Source organism: Triplophysa rosa, linkage group LG7 (genome assembly GCF_024868665.1).
Source record: "Triplophysa rosa linkage group LG7, Trosa_1v2, whole genome shotgun sequence".
Taxonomy (NCBI): domain Eukaryota; kingdom Metazoa; phylum Chordata; class Actinopteri; order Cypriniformes; family Nemacheilidae; genus Triplophysa; species Triplophysa rosa.
In genome coordinates, this window is record NC_079896.1 from 26,270,423 (window position 1) to 26,291,417 (window position 20,995).

General features: G+C 41.5%; 3 protein-coding genes across 18 annotated transcripts; 2 read left to right on the forward strand and 1 right to left on the reverse strand.

Annotated features, from left to right (window-relative positions):
- The first annotated feature begins 231 nt into the window (after positions 1–231).
- LOC130556283 (cytochrome P450 20A1) lies at positions 232–4,359 on the forward strand. Its single transcript, XM_057337113.1, has 13 exons — positions 232–423; positions 572–621; positions 707–873; positions 975–1,108; positions 1,215–1,382; positions 1,469–1,547; positions 1,628–1,740; positions 1,827–1,881; positions 1,956–2,076; positions 2,715–2,826; positions 3,646–3,710; positions 3,782–3,871; positions 3,944–4,359. Exons 1-13 carry the CDS (start codon positions 352–354, stop codon positions 4,119–4,121), a joined length of 1,404 nt encoding a protein of 467 aa, XP_057193096.1. The 5' UTR covers positions 232–351; the 3' UTR covers positions 4,122–4,359.
- A 126-nt stretch (positions 4,360–4,485) lies between these two features.
- Positions 4,486–15,922, forward strand: abi2b (abl-interactor 2b). Of its 16 annotated transcripts, none has more exons than XM_057337096.1 (12): positions 4,486–4,721; positions 8,010–8,177; positions 8,344–8,520; positions 8,990–9,007; positions 9,109–9,206; positions 9,781–9,927; positions 10,578–10,699; positions 10,917–11,153; positions 11,684–11,875; positions 12,236–12,322; positions 12,668–12,859; positions 12,954–15,922. In XM_057337096.1, exons 1-12 carry the CDS (start codon positions 4,605–4,607, stop codon positions 13,127–13,129), a joined length of 1,731 nt encoding a protein of 576 aa, XP_057193079.1. In that variant the 5' UTR covers positions 4,486–4,604; the 3' UTR covers positions 13,130–15,922. The 16 variants fall into 16 exon arrangements, with proteins under 16 accessions (XP_057193079.1, XP_057193080.1, XP_057193082.1 ...); XM_057337097.1 differs by having other exon boundaries at positions 10,581–10,699; XM_057337099.1 differs by lacking the exon at positions 12,236–12,322.
- Positions 14,964–20,882, reverse strand: itm2ba (integral membrane protein 2Ba). The gene is made up of 6 exons (XM_057337114.1): positions 20,662–20,882; positions 17,166–17,297; positions 16,852–17,064; positions 16,513–16,623; positions 16,038–16,188; positions 14,964–15,921 (listed from the first exon to the last, which is right to left on the reverse strand). The coding sequence occupies exons 1-6, from the start codon at positions 20,746–20,748 to the stop codon at positions 15,833–15,835; spliced, it is 783 nt and encodes a 260-aa protein (XP_057193097.1). The 5' UTR covers positions 20,749–20,882; the 3' UTR covers positions 14,964–15,832.
- Positions 20,883–20,995: the final 113 nt, after the last annotated feature.

Below are 20,995 nucleotides of genomic sequence, written 5' to 3' on the forward strand. Positions count from 1 at the left end.
ATTATTATAATGTTATTTACACTATGAGAAGCTTAACAAATATTAAGCTCTCCTGCCGAAAAAAAAGATTACACTTCTCATACGAATATAATAGTTTTCATTAAAACCCATTACAGTTGGATGGTGAGCGCAATAAACTTCATGTGGCAAAAACTATTGTAAGAAAGTCAAACGACCAAACTGCAGATTTCAGTATCTGCGATAGATTGTTTTAGTCTTGTTCAGGTCGTGTAGTTGAATGCCGATCCACACAGTTTCGCTAGTTTTAGATTCACACTGTAGACGTGGATAGCCAGTTTGCACAGTTCAACCCTATTTATGATGAACATTAGACATTTTTAAAAAACAAATATGCTGGATTTTGCTATCTTTGCAGTGACATTTGTCATTATTTTAATCGGTGCCGTCCTGTATTTATATCCGGTGAATAAATACTCTTTGATGTGCATTGCCAACTGTTGTATAGTTGTGATAATCCATTGTTTTAGTACTGCTAGAATTTGCAAATGACATTCATATTTATAATAGATGCATTAACGCTAAATGTTTTGTGTTGTTGTTTTAATGGCAGTCATCTAGAAGAGCCTCAGGTATACCTGGACTGAACCCCACAGAGGAAAAGTAAGTCTTCAGTTTGTTTTTCTGTTCACATTCAACATGAAACCACTTTGAGCAACACACTTTTCTCTATGTTCATCTTCCTCAGAGATGGAAACCTGCAGGACATAGTGAGCAAAGGCAGCCTGCATGAATTCTTGGTGGGTCTTCATGATGAGTTTGGATCCGTGGCATCTTTCTGGTTTGGTGGGAGACCGGTGGTCAGCCTGGGTGCCGTGGCCCAACTACAGCAACACATCAACCCCAACCGGACCAGTGAGTAACCTGCCAAGAGCTCTAAAACAACAAATACAAAATCTCACCCGGTGTAGGAGAAATAATCCAAACACACCTTCATGTTTGCACCCTTTCCTCAGCGGATTCGTTTGAGACGATGCTTAAATCGTTGCTACGTTACCAGCCAGGTTCAGGAGCAGAAGTGATGAGAAAGAAAGTGTATGAGGGAGCCATCAATAAAACTTTGGAGAATCACTTCCCTCTTCTGCTTCAGGTGTGTGTGAAGTATTCTTTATATCGAACATTTTGCTTTTTTATTTTTTTAATAAATTTAGGTTCTGGGAGTTTTGGGAGATTTTCAACTACTTCGTATTTTGTAGCTGGTGGAGGAAATAGTTGATAAGTGGGCATCCTATCCCAAGTCTCAGCACACCCCCCTGTGTTCACATCTGCTTGGATTGGCTATGAAAGCTGTCACTCAGCTCGCCATGGGGAGTCGCTTTCAGGACGATGCAGAGGTTATTTGCTTCCGCAAAAACCATGAAGCGGTGAGTGTTTTTTAATACTTACTCTACAATATTGTTTGTTTGTCATAGTGATCTTTTAATTGTAAAAAAAATCTAAATGTGAATAGATCTGGTCAGAGATTGGCAAAGGTTATCTGGATGGATCACTAGAGAAGAGCTCCAGCAGAAAAGCCCATTATGAGAGCGGTGAGCGAAAGGTTGGGCACTTTTTGACTTTTGTTTGTTCAGTGTTCATTGATCAGACACATTGTTTTTGTTATTTTCAGCTCTGGCTGAGATGGAGTCAGTGTTGAAGTCTATGGCAAAACAGAAGGGTCAAGGGTCTGATCAATCCTCTTTTGTTAAGTGTTTACTACAGGCCAATCTGACAGAACGACAGGTGACATCATCTCAGCTTCATCTGACTTACACTTAAATGTAATTGATCAAATGATATTGATATTAGTGGTATTTTGCTGTCCTCAGGTGATGGAAGATGGTATGGTTTTTACTCTAGCTGGCTGTGTCATCACTGCTAACTGTAAGTCTAAGCTCTGCTTATATTCTGTCTTTTATTTCAAACTGTGGCCTGTTCTCATCTGTGTCATTTCCCAGTGTGCATCTGGGCAGTACACTTTCTGTCAGTATCAGAGGAAGTGCAGGAGCGGCTCTATCATGAGCTTGTCGAAGTGTTGGGGGAGGAGCCTGTTACCCTGGAGAAGATTCCTCAGCTCAGGTGAGTCCACATCATAGGTTTCCATGGTGCCTTTCCAATTTACATCCTGGCCACTAGGGGGTGCGTCGCGATTACTGAATGGAAAGGTACCAATTACCAATTTTTGGTAAAACATATTAGTAGAACATAAAAGTAAAAATAAGAGATGAAAAACATCCATTAATTAATATACAACAGAAGTTTAAATAATCCGAGGTTGACAGCACGTACATTTTCTTTACATTTTCAGAGGCACATGGAAATGCACAAAACATTGTTTATTCTGCATTGTCTGAAGAAAACCTAAAATCTGATCCTACTTGGAATTATGCACTTATTGTTAGCTCATTGACAAAACATTAAATGCTCTCTTGATTTTAAGTCGCTTTGGATCAAAGTGTCTGTGTAATGAACAAATATAAAGATGTTTGCATGACTGTCCGCATAGTTAGTGAGGATAGTTATGTGTGGCTTTGTGTCTAAAAAGAATAGTTGATCAGATTTCAGACAGTTTAATAATGTATTCCATCGCATTCTCTCTTGTTTGTGTTCCTGCCGCTTAGCATTATGTGCTTATAGTTTGTGTGAGCTATACGTTATGTGTAAGTGTCAGTCAAATGCACAGATGTGTATTTGTATATTGACTGTCCTCCCTGCAGATACTGTCAGCAGGTGCTGAATGAAACCGTCCGCACATCCAAACTTACACCAGTAGCTGCCAGATTACAGGAGGTGGAGGGGAAGGTGGACCAACACGTCATTCCTAAAGAGGTGAGAACAAGCCTCTGTATGTACGTTTAAAACAACAAAAGACTAATAAATATATATCAATTTAACTATAAAGTTGTATTATATTGTTGTTATATTAAGAAAGGAAAGACGCACAATATTAAAGGTCAAATGTGTAATTTTTAGGAGGATCTATTGACAGAAATGCAATATAATAAACATAACTATGTGTACAGAGGTGCATAAAGACTTTACATAATGAAGCGTTATGTTTTTATCATCTTAGAATGAGCTATTTCTATGTACGTACACCTGCTTGCATGGAATACATCATGTTGTTTCTACAGTAGCCCTAAACGGACAAACTGCTTCGTAAATACGTTGTCTGCTTCGACAAATAAGTGAAAACGTGACGACATCTTAGTCCTGTGTCAGCCACCGTAGTGCTTCGAAATGAAGAGGGGGATAGTGAGCCGTTGGCTGCAATTCTCAATCTCACCACTAGATGCCGCCAAAAACGTCATGCGCTGGCCTGTTAGAAACATGTTGGCACATGTCACATACTGGCAGCTCAACCAATACAATTAAAAAGACAACATATAAAAAATTGCCAAAGCTCGACAATACATATACTTTTTGTATCACAACATATTGTTTGTTCACTGTGGGCGGGGCTACACAGTGCAATATGACAGAAATGTTTGATCATTTGCCAGTTGTTGTGCATGCCGCTTCTTGGAACAAAAATGAGATTCACATTAAAGTGATTTATTATTTAATTCTGTATCGCATTGTGGATGGTTAGGAGGGTTCGTGCATGTTTAACAAATTAACAAGTCTTTTCTTCTGTGATTTCTGCAGACATTGGTTATTTATGCGCTGGGTGTCGTTCTTCAGGATGCAGATACTTGGTCACTTCCATACAGGTATGTTTGTCCTATATAAGGTACTTCAGTCAAGTTTGTAGTGGTTCTTAACAGTTTCTCTTCCTCAACAGGTTTAACCCCGACAGATTCGCTGACGAATCGGTGATGAAGAGCTTCTCACTGCTGGGGTTTTCTGGAAACCAGGCCTGCCCTGAACTCAGGTATCCGATATTCACCGGAGTGAATCATCTGTAATCACATTTAAATAATGTCTTCATCTCCGTCTCTTTTAGGTTTGCATACACCGTGGCCACAGTGCTGCTGAGCACCCTGGTGCGCAGGTTAAGACTGCACAAAGTGGAAGGGCAGGTGGTTGAGGCCAGGTACGAGCTGGTGTCCACACCCAAAGATGACACCTGGATTACCGTCAGTAACAGACTCGTTCCTGACTCTGATATCGAGTCTAAATGATGTAAATGATGTCCGGTCAATGTGGTGGTGTTGTGCAAATGTGAACCGCGGTGTTGGGCTGCAGTAGATGAGATCAAATTAAAACTCTATTATACCGTTTAACATTTCAGCTTTTTGGTTCCAACATTTTTTACTAAGAACACATTACTTCCATGCTGTATAATGAAAGATCAGTGTTTAATAAGTATGTTCAATTTGCAATCGTCTATGCTAATAAACAAGAAAAACAAGTGTGCATCCATGCATTCATCAATTCAGATCTCACAAAAAGACAAATCCTCTCATGATAAAGGGGACTTTAGAGGAAAACCAGTTTTGATCCTGAAAAAGAAGTTGGGAGGGATAGAGGTGGGATGGTGTTCTTTCCTCCGGTTTGCATCACAGAGAGAGAGAGAGAGAGAGAAAGAAAGGAGCGTGTGTATCGAGGGAGAGGGAAGTGTCATGGTGGTGTTTTCCTCCTGAATGCATCCGTAAGATGTGAAGATGGCGGAGCTGCAGATGCTGTTGGAAGAAGAGATTCCCGCCGGTCGAGGAGCTCTGCTGGACAGCTACGCCAACCTAGAGAGAGTCGCCGAATATTGCGAGAGCAACTACATACAGGTAACGACAAACAAGACACGATAGACAAACGGACATGAAGAATGACAGGAGTGATGAACCGACCCGACTGTTGGCGTTGTCGAGCGATAAAGCCGACGACCTGACTGAAATCTCCGCATTTAATCACAGCTTTACACTCATGCGTCGATTGTAACACGTTCGAGTGACATTTGACGCACTTTGTGCTTGTTTTGTGGTCGTGATTTTGTCAAGAAATGAGGCCTCAGACGCGGAGCTAACAGGCTAGCCCGCTAGCTAAAGCGAAACCCGATGTGTAACCTCAAATTAACCACATCAAAAGAGAGAGTATTTCCTGTCAGTTTTTACACATACTTGACATTTATCACCGATATATGCTTATTAAACCCAACGGGAATGACATAAAGTGGATTTTAATCGGTTTGTAAAGAGATTTTAATCAAAACAACGCAGTGGTTTGTGAAGTTAGCTCTGCCGCTAATGCTGGAGCAGAGCCACCCAGCATTTTATGTGTTAAATGATGTAATACTCATGTTTTGTTATTATTATTTGGGAATTTTATAAGTATTAGAATTCGTTTGAGGTTTGTTTATGGTCAAAGGGAAATGCGTGAACAATGATGAAGTATGTGTTGTTTTAGCAGTATTTGTGTAATCCTATTTGATCTTCAGACTTCTGTTTTCGTAAAGTTTCAGTGGTTTTTCTGTAGTACCACTATAATAAACAGAAATGATTTCATATTGTGGAATATATTGGTTTATGTAAATGTTTATGACAGCTCTGGCAGGTGTTGTTTGAACTATTTAGCACAAATTGCCAGAGATTGTTTTGTGAATACCACAATAAAACCCGTGACTTCTTTATTTTTCATAACAATATCTCTTTACTACAGTGACTGTTGCCTAAATGTTTGTTAAGCACTGTTCAACCATGCAAAGTTGTGGGTATATCAATACAATTGAATTGAATTAGAAACTATGGTTTACTTTTAAAGTTACTAGGGATGCACAGATAGGATTCTTTTGACCAATGCAGATTTTAAGAAAACTATCGGCCAATACTGATATCTGGCACCTGCTTGCTTATTTAAACTTTTGTCATTAAAATACATCACTTGATAATGTTTTAAATAAGCTCAAACACATGCATTACATCATGGAACACGGATTGGATCCAGTTAACATTCATCAGGCATTATTAGATAGACATTAGAGAACAACAAATACGAAGACAGCATTACATTGATCGATTATTTTATTTTGGTCATTGGCATGTATATTATTTTGGGATGTTGAAAATGTTGGATTATGCAGCAGATGTTATACAACGTTCACACACTTTTGTTATATCAAACTTTTTCATGTTGAAGCTGAAATGCTGATAGTTTTAAGTTGATCATAAATCTGTAAATATAATAAATGTATGTTGATGTGGATTTCCCCTGCTAACAGCAGTTTGATGATTCCCTTTGGAAACTGAAGTGATGTTGTTGCAAAACGGAATAAATTCATGTTATTTTCCGCCCTCGTGGGGTGTGTACACATCTCCACTTCTCTGTTTTACCCTTGGTCATCTTACGCAAATAGTGCATTCTAAATCAAGCTCTGACACTTTTTTCCCAAAAAATAGGAATGTCTCACATGGACCTGTGCAGAGCGTTGACTGAATGTCACTGGATATGAGTTTGTTCTCTGTGGATGCTGACGCTTGTGTTTTCCGCTGGTGATGCGCTCCTGATAAATATTGCATACTTGAGAACATTGCAGCTATAGCTGTTCTGTAAACGCGCAAAGCTTCAGGACCTGTTTGTATGAGCTGACAGTTTTAAACGTGTTTAACAAGTTTGGTTTTGTTTTTGGGCCCAGAGGGATCTCGCTCTGTATATGGATTAACTTTACTGTCCATTCTGTTTGTCCCAGAGATCAAACGGCTCAATTAAATTTCCAGATAAAAATTAGGATACACACTGAAGAAAAACCACTTGCATCACTTCAAGAGATTATACGGTGTAAAATAATTACTGCCTTTGGAACAAATGATTTTTTCTATACATTACTTCTGAATCAGTTATTGTACTTGGAACAAACACGAACATGAAAGTCTTTATTGGGACACACCACCGTTTTGGTGTATGAGTAGTGGCAGCGTTCAGAATTGCCCTAAATATCTGCATGTGACCGAGCTGGGATCACTTACCCACTTGTGTTTACTTCAGATTGAGATGATTTGTCCCTGCGTGTGGTCTGTTTTTAGTGCAGCGTGTAACACAATATTTCCAATCTTTCTGTACCCACTTCCTCAAGTAATGTGTGTTGCAGACAGAAATGAAAGAGGGTTTTGCATAGAACCGTTTCCTGGTTTCTAATTGCATAGTTGAGCCGATCAATCCTGTTTGTTTCCAGAAGACCAGATTCATTGATAATTGTTAAATTATTTGTACACAGGTCTTATTGTCACATGAAAACTATTTTATCCATCCAAATGTAAAGTTGAGGGATCCGATGTTTTCCTCAAATCGATGAAGACTAGAGGGATTTTATTTGGATGTGACGGCACAATGAATGTTTTTAGTGCTGGGAAGGTCATTATAATGATTAAACGTGTTTGCATTAAGAATCTGTTCAGGCTAGATATTATATTAAAGAAATAACTGTATGTAAATTTGGTCATTTTCTCACCCATTTGCCATTTCAGAGGTATTTTTTTGCTCATGAAACAAAAAAACAGACGAACAAAAAATCCAGGAGCTGTCAGGATCCTGAAAGAATGTATATTTAGATTTATGCATTTAGTTAAAGATTTTATTCAAAGCGACTTTTTCTGTATCAATCTATCCATTGTTATAGTTTTGTGTTGTTTGACAAATCATATTTTAATGGAGCAATATTTGAGATGTATGGCGGAGGACAAGCTTTTTGGATTTTTACTCACTTTACGTTTTTGGTCACTGTGTTTTTATTTGATTAAATAAACAATGCCACTTCATTTTGAAGGAAATACCTGTTTTTTTCTGGAAGCAGTTTCTGTGTTTTTTCACATTTGCTTTTTTCCCCACCGTCACAGTACCATTCGTCAATGGGCCCACACATATATTTGACAGTATCACCATGGTTACGCCAGAGGGAATGATTGATGGTTGTAGGTGACCAATGAGGCGGTGGCCCGAAGCAGCATTCGGTAGCTCTGATTGGCTGCCGCTTGTGGAAATGAATCGCGAGAGCGAGGCAGTGAAGCAAAGCTCTTGACCTCCAGCCATCCATCTGTGCTGATAACTGATATGAACACTTTCTCTTCTTCTCTTCTGTCTAGTCTCCAGATAAGCACAGAGCTCTTGAAGAAACCAAAAGCTACACCACTCAGTCTCTGGCCAGTGTTGCGTATCTGATCAACACTCTCGCCAACAATGTGCTCCAGATGCTGGACATACAGGCGTCCCAGCTGCGCCGCATGGAGTCCTCCATCAACCACATCTCACAGGTACATCCATTCCACACACTCTCTATTGACATCTGTTTTTATTTCCTAAATCTTCAAGTTCGGTGTTTAGTTTGGTTAAGTTGGTCACGTGATCGATTTGATGCTTCTGCATACATTTCTGCGTACAGAAGCTCACAGACTCCCCCCATTTAACATTTTTCCCTAGACGGTGGACATCCATAAAGAGAAGGTGGCCAGACGAGAGATCGGCATCCTCACCACCAATAAGAACACTTCTCGCACACACAAGATCATCGCACCAGCCAATCCCGAGAGGCCTGTACGCTACATCCGCAAGTCCATTGACTACAGTCAGCTTGATGACGTAGGCCACGGCGTGAAGGTAAACCCAACGCCAGTCTGAACGTTACGGTGTGTGTGTCTGACAGGTGTTTCTTACCCATCTGTGAGCACACACACACGTGTTGGCTTTACTGTGAAATTAGTCCAAGATAATTATAGTATGGGGATAGCTGGTCTTTGTGGTGCTGATTGATGTGATTCATCACCTTCTGGTAGATGAACTTAAAGGGAAAGTGCACGCAAAAATGAATTTGGTCATCATTTATGCATCTCCATTCACTTTCATATATGTTGGGAAAAGCTAAAGCAAGAGGCTGCATGCTTAAAATATTTCATTTTAGAAAGACAAGACATGAGCTGTCCCTTTAAATAACTTAAAATTTCCTGTGGCCCGTGTACTGTTTTGTGTGTTGACCTGTGTGTGTGTGTTTCTTTTTTCTACTCTTAACACTAACGGTTCCTATCTTTTCTCTCCTCACTTCTCTTACTGCCCTCATGTCTGAGTGTAGTGGTTACTAAGGTTTAAGGTAAGGAATCAGTCAGGCTTGTGTTAGCGTGAGTTTAGTGTATGTGGTATATCGTTTTCGAGCTTGGTAAGACTGAATAATATTTATCTTTTGAACTAAAGGTCAACGCCCAGAATGTGAAAGCGGGTATGACTCCACGCACAGCTGCTCCTACCCAGAAACCCCCCAGTCCCCCCGCTCTGGGCAAAGGCACCATTGGGTAAGAAAATGATTGATGTTGTTTTGTTAAGATATCAGCCCTGATCTAAATTTCATACTTGATTTCTGATGTCAGTTCATATGTGTTGAACTGAAAAGGAAGTCTGATCTTTATTCCTGACACACACACACACACACACTTGTGACTGTGGTTTGTTTTGTTCTGTGTTCAGGGACTGACACACTAAAGCGTTGTGTATGTGTGTGTGTGTTTCAGTCCGTGTGCCTTTTTCTGCCACTGCAGGTCACGGCGGACTACAAGCTGTCATGTTGTGTGTGTGTGTGATGTGTTGGTTTTATTCTGTCAGTGAGGTTTTACAGCTGATGTTTGTTACTGTTGAACCTCAATTATGTTCTTCCCACTCATGCCCATGTCCACGGCCCCCGATGCCTCACTGTCACCATGGCAACATTGAGTACACACAATTAGTATTATTGGTATTAGTGGGCAGACACTTTTGGACTGCCTACATCAAAACAATCTTTACAATCTCATGCAATTATGGGAGCTGTCAGTGATATCTGACTCCACTCCTTTGCACATCTTAAAATTGTTAACCCCGCCCCCCCGGCAGGCGACACTCCCCTTACCGGACGCTCGAGCCAGTGCGTCCACCCGTCATCCCTAACGACTATGTGCCGAGTCCAACACGCAACACCGCACCTCCCCTGCAGAGCCCGGCTAGAACTGCATCTGTAAATCAGAGGACCCGCACGTACAGGTACTCACGCACACACACACACACACACACACACACACACACACACGCACACACACATTCAGATCGGCCCCTCATGCTGTCTCACCCTCTCTTTCCTCATCCTCTCGTCTTGTCTGTCTGTCGTTCTGTGTCTTTGTTGAGCGTCTCCGTCGCTGTGTGACTCAAGTTAACAGTCATTCACTAACGTTCTCGTTTCTTCTCCTTGGCTTTTATACTGGAGCTTGCTTTGGGTTCAAACAGCCATAGCCTCCGTAAAGAAGAGCTCCGTCACTCACCGCCTTTCTTTCTATTTCAGTCTCTTTTATTCTTTATCGTTTCATCCTCCCGCTCTTTGCATTCTCAGCGCTCCGCTCTGATTTCCAGAGTCTCGGGGGACGAACAGAGATCACATAATCGCATTCTTACGGAACTCTTCTTCCTTCACTTCTCAGATTCTCACCCACAATTCCTCAGTCAGTGCCTTTATGAAGATAGCTGTCTTTGTAGATTTATTTGATGCATTCAGGATGTAAACTGGGAATCGGACTGAACTTGGCCCTAAGGGAAAGCAATTAGGATGGCAAGCACGATTCTGTTGAGCGGAGATGCTGTTTTATGCAATAGCGTGTTGGTTTATGTGCGTGTTGTGTGTTTGTTTGTATGTACATCAGCAGCAGCAGCAGTGGCAGCAGTCACCCCAGCAGTCGCAGCAGCAGCAGAGAGAACAGTGGGAGTGGAAGTGTGGGCGTGCCTATCGCTGTGCCAACCCCTGCCCCGCCCACGGCCTTTCCTGGTGAGACCTCCAGTTACTCTAGTATCTCTATATATCAGTAATCAATTTACGCTCCTGACGCTCACTTCTGATTTTTCGAGTAAAAATAACTCCTCTTTCTGTTCACCCCTGTACCTGTTTCTCTCCCCCGTGACCCTGTTGCTCCTTTCAACCTCTGTTCCGTCTCGTTCTCTTCTCCCCTGGGCTTCGTGTCTCTGTGTGGCGTGCGGAGCTGCAGGTTTAACACCTGGCCCTCCCAAACCTCCCCCGAGCGTTACCATCCCCGCTCCTCCCGTTCCTCTGCCTCCTCCCACCCCCGAGCCAGTGCCCCCCGCCCCAGCCCCCACCCCAGCCCCCACCCCTGCTCTGCCAGCAGAGGGCCCTCCTGAGATACCACCCCCCCCACAACTGCCCCTCACCCTCCCCGTTACCACCAACACCAGCCTTGCTGCTGCAACTAGCACCCCCGCTCAAGGTGAGTCCCCTCACCTACCCCAACTCCATCCATCCATTCACGTCACATCACGCAGATGTCATCCGCCCTCTGCCTCACCCACGCTTCACCTGCATGGGCTTGGCTTGCTGTGCGTCTGTGATGTTCCTGGTGAATTACAGATTTCTTTTGCACGCGTCACCATCACTCCTCATTTGTGCTCGTGCTTCCTTTGGAACGAAATGTTCCATGGCAAATCAAAATAAAGAATACAGTGGGCTGACATTACATTGCCATTTTTACCTTGACATAATTCTCTGACTGGAGGCCATATTGTTTGCAATGGCTTTGGTACAAAAGCTTGTGAGCTGCCTACCTAGACAACATTTTAAGGGATCATGCAAAGCAATGTTGCCTGGAGGGTAGCTGCCTATACAGACAGCAAGGCCGTCTACTACATTTTGGACAGTCGTGTCTTCTGTACATTCCATGTAGTGTATACTGTCTTAATCTGTGATTCTCAGAAGAACCAATTCAGAATGCTTTCATTCATTTGTTTTGCTGTCTTTTAGGCAACGGCCCTCACTTTTACAGTATGACCCGGCCAATGACGCGCCACGCCACACCCTCTGTGGGAGGTTCCCTGCCGTATCGCCGGCCGTCATCAGTTACTGGACAGCCTAACAACAACATGCCTCAGAACACAAATCCAAACATGATCGAAAACCAACTGAATGGAGGACCACACTACAACCAAAACCAAGGTAGAGATCAGACGTCCTCAAATGACTGCACTTCCCCACCATTTCAAAGATTACCAAATGGAATTGCAAAAATACAGTTTTCAATAACACTTCTGTTTTCTGCCATTGGCTAAATGAAAAGAAGAGTTTTCTCAACTCCCAAACTCGCATTATTGGTTGAATGAGTGTTGTCATGTCACCCTGACTCGAAGGCTCACACAAACACAAAACACTTTTTACTCTTTCAAAGGAATAAGCAATTTTAGTTTCTTGCTCTGATTGTTTGCCTTCTCGTCAGTTTCATTGTTTCTGTGTTTCACTTACACTGTGCTCATTTCTCTTTTCTCTTCCTTTTTCTTTCCGTGTTTTTGGGCTGAGTAGCCCCTATGGCCCCTCCGCCCCCTTCTATTCTCCAGATCACTCCTCAGCTCCCGCTCATGGGTTTTGTGGCTCGGGTTCAGGAGACCAGTAAGTTAACCACTCGGGAACTCCAGACTGTGTCGTAGATGCATGTGTTGTTTTTTTGTGCCAGACATTTTGCATGTATTGTCTTGCACAAGGCTTTATAGACCTGTGATTGGACCTCGGTTGATCCATCATGAATCTTCTTCACATATTTTCTGCAGCATTTAAAAGGGGAGTGTGAATGCCAGAAACGATTGTACAAGTAACATCCATGTTTTTGTTCTCGTGTCGTGCTTATGTCACTTTTTGACCTCTACTAGCAGTTTTTCCCTTAACTTCCCCTACCAGCACGACTCATTTGTCTCGCTTGCGTTACCAGATTCCTCTAAACTCTTAAAATTCTTTTAGTTTCAGACGCTCCTCCTCCCCCGCCCCCTGCAGGAGAGGCGGAGTTTGAGGAAGCGACCCCGCCCCCACCTCCTCCGGAGAATTATGAGGATGACGAGGGTGATGATGAGGAAGAGTCAGCAGTGGTGGAGTACAGCGATCCGTACGCTGAAGAGGACCCGCCGTGGGCTCCTCGCAGTTACCTGGAGAAAGGTAGGACTTCTTTTAGCAGTTAAAACAACTTTTTAGTTGATTAAAAAAATCATTTTGTCTTATGGTCCTTTCTTTTGCGCTATTTTCCCATCAGTGGTGGCGATTTACGACTACATGTGCGATAAAGAAGACGAGCTGTCCTTCCAGGAGGGGGCGATCATTTACGTGATCAAAAAGAACGACGACGGCTGGTTCGAGGGTGTGATGAGCGGCACCACGGGCCTCTTCCCCGGGAACTACGTGGAGTCCATCATGCACTACGCCGACTGAGCCACCGGGTGGCGCCGCTGCTCCTTCGTTTATCTGAGTGCGCACATACATACACACAGGAACATTCAGTCAATTCTGCAACACTACGTCATGCGCAGGCTTTTTGCGGACGAACAAACTAGGAACTCGCTGCAGAAACAATAGAGGCATTGTGTACGTTGGTAAAGAGGACAGTGGCCAATTGTAGGGGAAAAACTGTCGAAACGTGTAAGATAAATACATAGAGAACATTTATTCATCTCTTAATTTGAATCTTTTAGAAATATGTATCGGAAACGTGTTGGTTTGCTTGACTTGTGTTGCTATCAATTGCTTTGCTTTTGCTCCTGTACACCTCTGTCTCTCTCTGTTCTGGAAGGGTCGTAGCTAGTGAAAGAACAGATATTCTCTCGTAAAGCCTGAAGATGAAAAGTGGTCAGAAGATGGACACTGTGGACATGCATGTTACTTTTTACATCATTTCTTGAGTCACGTGACCAGCAAACGAGAGAACGAGAGCAAAGATTTCCACGTATTATCATGCCAGGAAATAGAGAGTTTAGATTCAGGTGGGTTTTTTCTTCTTTCTCTTTGTGTTGGAGGTTGGATTTTCATTTTATAAACATACAATCTGAGTGCAGTTCTACTTTAGCAGAAGGATATACCAAAGTGGTGGTTTGAATCGCAAACAGGACCGAAAACAACCTTAAAATACTTCTTTTTTCTCCATTCCGTTACCTTGGTTTCTTTCCGACAAAGATTTTATTGCTTGATATACTTGCAAGTCTGTGTATTCTTTATATGTATGATAAAAAGGAAAAAAAACACTATTAAATTGTTCAGGAAGATCGTGCCATAAAGAAATGTTTATAGACGGTCATATTTTTGGTCACGAGAGCTTGAATCCTGTGTTCTCCAGGAAGTGTATTGTGATCTTTAACCTCAGATTCATCCCTCTGACCAACTGTGGACTTAAAGATACAAGATTATACTTATATGTATGTTATATATTGATTTATATTATAAAAATACTGTTGTGTTGATGTATGACTGATGTAGAGAAAAGAGACCCCCCCCACCCCCGTTATCTGCAATAACAAAGGCACAGTTAGAAAGTCCTCAGTGATGAGCTCGAGATATCTATGAAGCACAAGAGATTAATGATTTTAGGGACCTTACAAAATGTGAAGAACTGACTTTTGGATTAAGTGAAAAACAGAAACCAGCCCAATATTTCAAATCATGCTCTGACCCACATGTAAATAATGTGGAACAAACTGTAATACTAATGCACAGAGACCTTTTCTATCAAGTACTTTGATGTCTATATGTAAGTGTGTGTGTGCGTGCGAGTATGTGAGCGTGAAACTGAGTTCACCGTTTATGGATCTTTGGTGACTAACTTGCTTGTCTGTGTGCAAATCTTTATTTTCAATGAAAGGTCTGTGGTGGTGAGCGTGCGTGAAACGAGTCTTGCATGTTGATCATTTCTGTGATTTTCCTGCTGATGGAGAATAAACTGGATATCTGGTCTACTCGCTCAAGACTGCGATGAAGTTTTACTTTCGGTCCCTGTGCATCAAGCTTATGAAACATTTCTAGTTATATTAAGTGGTATGCCAACTTGCCAGCACCACTCGTTTTCAATGGCAGAAATCTAAAGAAACAAAAATGCAAAATAAATCCTGTATTACCCAAAATAAGAGTTTCAATCTTCATCACTTTTCACTCCATTGCAAATGTTTTATGACGTCGCTGCTCATTGGCAGGTCTTAGGGTTCAAGTCCACTGACCCGCATCACACTCCACCTTTAAGTTAATGAAGAAGAGTAAAAAAAGCACAAAACCAGGCAAGAAGAGTGGTCCATTTTTTATGTGTTAATCTGTCAATTTTAACATTAAAACTTTCTTGGGTTATGTACATAATAGTATAAATCATTTCAACTGATGTTGAACATTTTTAGTCAATTTAGACAATCTCTCTTTTCAACCCCGTCACACCTACACTCCAAAGTTACATATTTTATGAGTCTACATTTGATTTGATCTGAATATTTGAGATTTTTTAATCTACAGTAACTCAAAAAGTGACACTAGGCTATCTTAAATTCAACGTCTTCAATATAGGACATACTAGAGCAGTGTATTAACTTACAGCAGAGCAAAAATGGTAATTTAACTAAACTAGTACAAAAATCAAATCTATGCTTGTGTTCCCATGTGTAATTAATGGCCATATAGCACACAAATTTCTATTCAAATATATCTTCCAGTACAATAATAATGTTTTGAGCTCTGTGTCAGAAGTTCACGGTTTTAATTTTCACGGCGCTACACATTTAGTGCACTTCTATAGATGATAGTTTCTCCCGTGCAAGTCTTTCCCTCTCCCATGTCAAATCATTAGTAGTTATCATGTAGAATTGATCATATATATATATATATATCCGAGACTCCATTTAACTGAAACCCAAATGTGAAAAAATGAATTTCTAAGAGAGAAACTGGTCAAAACATTAACCTACACACATAGTTTTACGCGTAATATTGCTCACGTCCTCTCTGATATATTGACCGCTGCTATACAGAGAAACAATCGGAGAGCAGCATCCACACACGCGGGACAGGAACAAAAAAAAAAGGTTTCATGGCAGAAGAGGAAAGGGTCAGAGTTGAATTCATCAAAAGGGGTTTATATTTTGCGACCCTGCCGTCTTCTCCCCCCTACGGCTCACAGATCAGCGTCTCCGTCACATACTTGTTCTCAAAATGCAGGATCTTGTGACAGTTAAGAGCCTCTCGCTTCTGGATACCTGTGAGGAAGAAACGATGTATGAAGATGTATGCTTGTTCTCTAAAATATTTCCAAATGTCAAAATGAACTTGGAAGGTCTATACAAGCTTAGTGGGAAAGACAGAGTTTGTTTACCAAAAACGCTCTCTCTGCGCTCCAGTTTATAGGTGTCTTTGCCTCTGCACAGGCCGTTGATGAAGTAACCCAGCTGTTCCATGTGCTCCACCTTCTCAGTCACCATCATGTGCTCATGGACCAGGTAAGACTGTGGCAGGTATGTTCCAGCCTACACAAACACACAGTTGCATTATCACATACTTGCACATTAGACTACAGCGCTGTGTTTTAAAGTCTGCCGCCCACCTACACAACTGTTTTAAACACATGCACCTATGATGCCCGACAGTGTTATTTAGACAACTCACTAAGTTTTGGGGCAGCCTTAAGAAACCTAGAAGCAATGTGAATTTGAAAAAGAAATACTTGTATTTGCTACAGTACCCATAATGCATCTAGGGAAAAGCTAAGCATGTGTCGAGGGGAATCGGGGAATTTCCTTATATAAAATATTATCCAAATATTATCCAGTGTTCAGAAACATTGTGGTTACATTGATGTTCACCACCAGCTCCAGGAGGTCTCTGGGTGGCATCACAACAGAAGTGTTGAGAGGAATGACGTAGCATTTGTTCAGACGCAGATCCAGATAAGCCGTCAGCCTCTGAAAGCAAGAGAGAGAGAAAACACTGGTTATTTTTAGGTGGTCTGGTTCTTTCTGACAGAATCCAAAAGTGATGCTTGAGAGATAAAGCAGTCAAATCAGATTGAACATTAAAAAACTAAAGATGCTGCTTGTTTCTTGGATTGCTTTTAGAGTTTTTCTAGATTTGTTTTTCTTTTGATTTTCCTATTGTTGTAAAAGTTTTTGTTCGCGACAAGCGCTTCTTACCCTGTTGAAGTCATGGACGATGTCGGCGGGGTCGCTGTCGCTGAATTTGGGCACTGGAATGCTAATAAGAGCCACTCCCTCGTCCTCCAGAACTCTCACTCTCTCCTCAATCCTTCTTGATGGTGTTGGCAGCTCAAACTCGCCCTCGTTGGGGCTATCTGGTATCTTGTAATTCCTCTCCATGTAGTCCACTCCACAGTAATACACCGTCTCCTGAAGATCATTATCAGAATAAGCATCCATCAGAACAAACGGCTAACTGCTGCTTTCAATGATGTTCTATGTGGTGTAGTTCCTTGTCACGCTTCTCTCACCTGAATGAAGTAATACCTGTACAGGTAAGCTCCGCCCATCACCACACCAGACAGGATAAGAGCCAGGCCCAAACGCATGCACCAGCACCAGGCCCTGGACTGCTGTCTGACACGGAGGACGTCCTCTACATCCTGTGAGCATACACAAACAAACACACAAGAGTCCAATCCATCCGCAGGAAAACTCAATGAAAATGCACCTGTTCGAAATCATATTACACGATGCAGTTGCTTTAAAGTAAGTTTGCCACATCCACGCTAACTCTTGATATACCATTTTTAAATATCATGTGCGATATAAAAATACTACATAAAAAAAGAAGGAACACAGAGATCAGGTTTTTTATGATGAAACCTTCACCTGGAAAGTGTGTTTGCATTTCCAAATGTTCCGAAAGATCTCACTCCCAAACGCACCTGCTTCCTGTTTATTTGTGCTCGATGAGAAACCGTTTGCTTTCAATGGATGCAAGCTTGCTTAAACTCGAGTGTGGCTTCGGTCGAAAACAAATGCGTTGTGTGCAACAGATACTGGGAAATTTCTAACTTCCTCTAGGGACCAACAGGAACAAACAAACAGCATGATGCAAATGAACAAAACATCTGCTGACGCAAAGAGAAAAGTGAAAGACCGAATCTGAACATTTATCTGATTGTCATTGTACAATAAAAGACACCCAGAGAAAAGCCAAATAAACTTGAAAAGCTTTTTGTTTTCAACAGTCACAAGACTCCGGGGAAAATGTGCAATAAACATGAGTGGATTTCACAGTGAATAGTCTACAGGCGTGTCTGGGGAAGACATTTCCCATGATAATAGTGCAATTCAGATTCTAATAAACATCAACCTCATCTGACTTTCTCTTAACTTTGAGATCGTGTCTGCTGTGCTCATCTAAAACCAGCTCAAACTCACTGATAAAGCAAACACCTGAAGTGATTCTGTCATGGAAAGTTCGGCCTTGAAGTCAGCCAAAATCTAGGACACAAGATCCGAGCTGGAATTATCTTTGAAAGCACGCCATCCCCGCAACTTGTAATACAGCCGAAATCATCCTAAATCACTACCTTCATCTTGTTTAAAGTATAGATTTATTTATTATCCTGAGTTATGCATTGACAAAATGTTCATATGATCTCCTACTTGTAAGTCGCTTTGGATAAAAGCTTCTGCCAAATGAATAATTGTAAATGCATTAATGATTATTCTCTTTTATTCAACAGGATCCCAAAACAAAGCACTTCAAAGAGTCACTTTTACCCACAAATACACCCGTTTTAAAATCTCACGCGTGCATGCGCACACAGACACACACACCGCAGAACACGCCAACACTGCTTGGCCTCAACAGAGACGTCATTGTTTAAATAATCCGAGCCTGCAGGAGTTTCTGTAAGATTATTGTTTTGGGTAGCCGGCTCCAGACACGAGTTCAGTGATGCTTTGTTCACCTGTGTGACAGAGGACTTCAGCAGGCTTTAAACAGCTTATCTCATGATGATTTGATACCGTCAGCTCATTCAGATAAGCATTAGTCTCTGGTAACAGGAAAGGTAAAACACACTTCTCAAGGAATTAAAGGGCTAGGTCACCCAAAACTGAACATTCTCTCAAAATGCTCCAAAAAGCACACATCTATCATTAAAGTAATGCAAATGACTCTATACAAAACTGAAACCAAAAAGCATTTGGTATTTACTTGATCATAAAACAGTACATCCTATACAGTACGCATACATTCTTGACCTACTACATCCGACATGTTTTCTGTGACATGATGTTTTTCAGGCCTTTGACATACTAACAACAATAAAAAAGTAAAAAAAACAATGAACTCCTTATAGTACTACTTATAGCACTTACACTTGAAAAGAACCACCTGGCTTGGCAGGGATTCACATTTCGCATCTAAAACCATACGGGAAACTCGAGCCGCACCGCTTTCTCTACTCAAATGACCCGCGGTGCGCACGCGGCACTCTGAAAAGTTTAACTATTTCCATCTTGATGCGGCGCCGCACATATGCGCGTCGCTCCCTATTCGCTCGCGCGTCTACATTTATGCTGGGTTCACACCAAACGCTCTTTATTACTCCCCGGAAAAGTGAGTGACGAGATCTGACAAATATTTTCAACCTTCGCGGAAGAAGAGATTGATGCACGTTCGCAGCAATCGCGCTGCCCGATTCGCGTCGTTCGCACTGCCTTCCGCGAGTTCGCGCCTTTGCATTGCCTTTTTTGTATGTAATTTACATGCGCAACACGTTTAATTCGCGTTTGGTGTGAACCCAGTGTAACGAACTTGCGCGTGCAAAAGACGCGAAATGTGAATCGCCCCTCACACATTTACAATATTTTGGTATGTTTAACTTTTATATTCTACAAAATATGCCACAATTTATTATAAACACAGTTTCAAACTCGCTAAATAACCTCTAAACAATAATATTTTTGTATGTATTGATTTACATTTATTCACTTAACAAGCTATTTTTATCCAGGGCGCCAAACAAATAAGAAAGCATTTTTTTTTGTGATCACGTTTTTGATGTATGTGACTTATAGAGCTTCTGTATTCTGAGTCGCATATTATAAGATAAAATGACAACTTGTTAATATAAACGCGTTGTTTGTGTTCAGCTGGATAAATTAAGTCCTATACAGAATGACACTCTTATATTTAGGGGAAATATTCCTTTAACCCTTCTCAAGTTTGTCAGAAACATTCCTCTACGTCTTCAAGACAGTGTTGTGTCTGCTGAAATACGAATGAATTATTCACGATCTTGTCAACCCAGTTCGCACATTCGGTGCTGACTCACGCGCAGTGACAGCAGACGCATCGGAGTGGGAGCTGGTCTCGCGCCTATTTAAATCTCCCACGATATGCTGGCAAAACAACCATTTCCTCTTCACGACCGCAAGGTCTCACGCACTTTAGTATCACATGCATCTGTGCAGAAATGCATCAGTGTGTTAAAGAATAAACTGTTAAATACGTACAATGGATCTAAATGGCATCTTTTCCAAACACTATATTTTAAATATAACCATGCACGAGCATGCAAAGTTGTGTCTCTACAAAAACGAAAGTGCAACGCGATCACGGTTTGTGGTGTTTGTGTTGAACTGTCGGCCATTTTCTGTCGGCACACACACACACACAAAACAAAACTGTAGAAATACACGCAAGAAAATTAATAAGCGTACATGACTCAAACACGGGGATAAACGCTGCATGTGTGCTTCTATTTAAGCGAATATAGATGACAACACGTTACTCGCACACAAAACGTTTTCACCACTTTTGAGTGTTTTGCCCTTTTAAATGTTAAATATCCTCTTGACGTTATTCATCTAACGTATACGTTATGACCCACCCCTGTCACCACGTATAAAGACGTATTAGAATTTATGATTAAACACAACGTCGTTGTCAAAGTCTCGCCGTTTGTTTTTAGTCACATTAGCATGTTTAGCGCTAACGAAACTCACCACATCTTGAGGGATCAGAGCTTCTTCTTTCTCCTCCTTTATCACATCTTTCTGCCCGAGAGCGGAGTTGAACGCAAGTTTAACCATGTTAACTAACAGAGATTTGGTTTCGTGTTGTTGTTTTTTATTTCTCAAACAAACAGACAGCTCCGTTAAAGCCGACGATCTCTCTCGACACTGTCGTCTCACAACTCGCTGTGGCGCATTTAGCTCTCGCCGACCGCATTTAGACTGCACGTGCAGGAATCACCCAGCAGTGGCGCTGTTTCCACTCTCTTTATATAAGCTTTAATTTCATTAAGATCATGTATTATAATCAGAATGTATGTACACG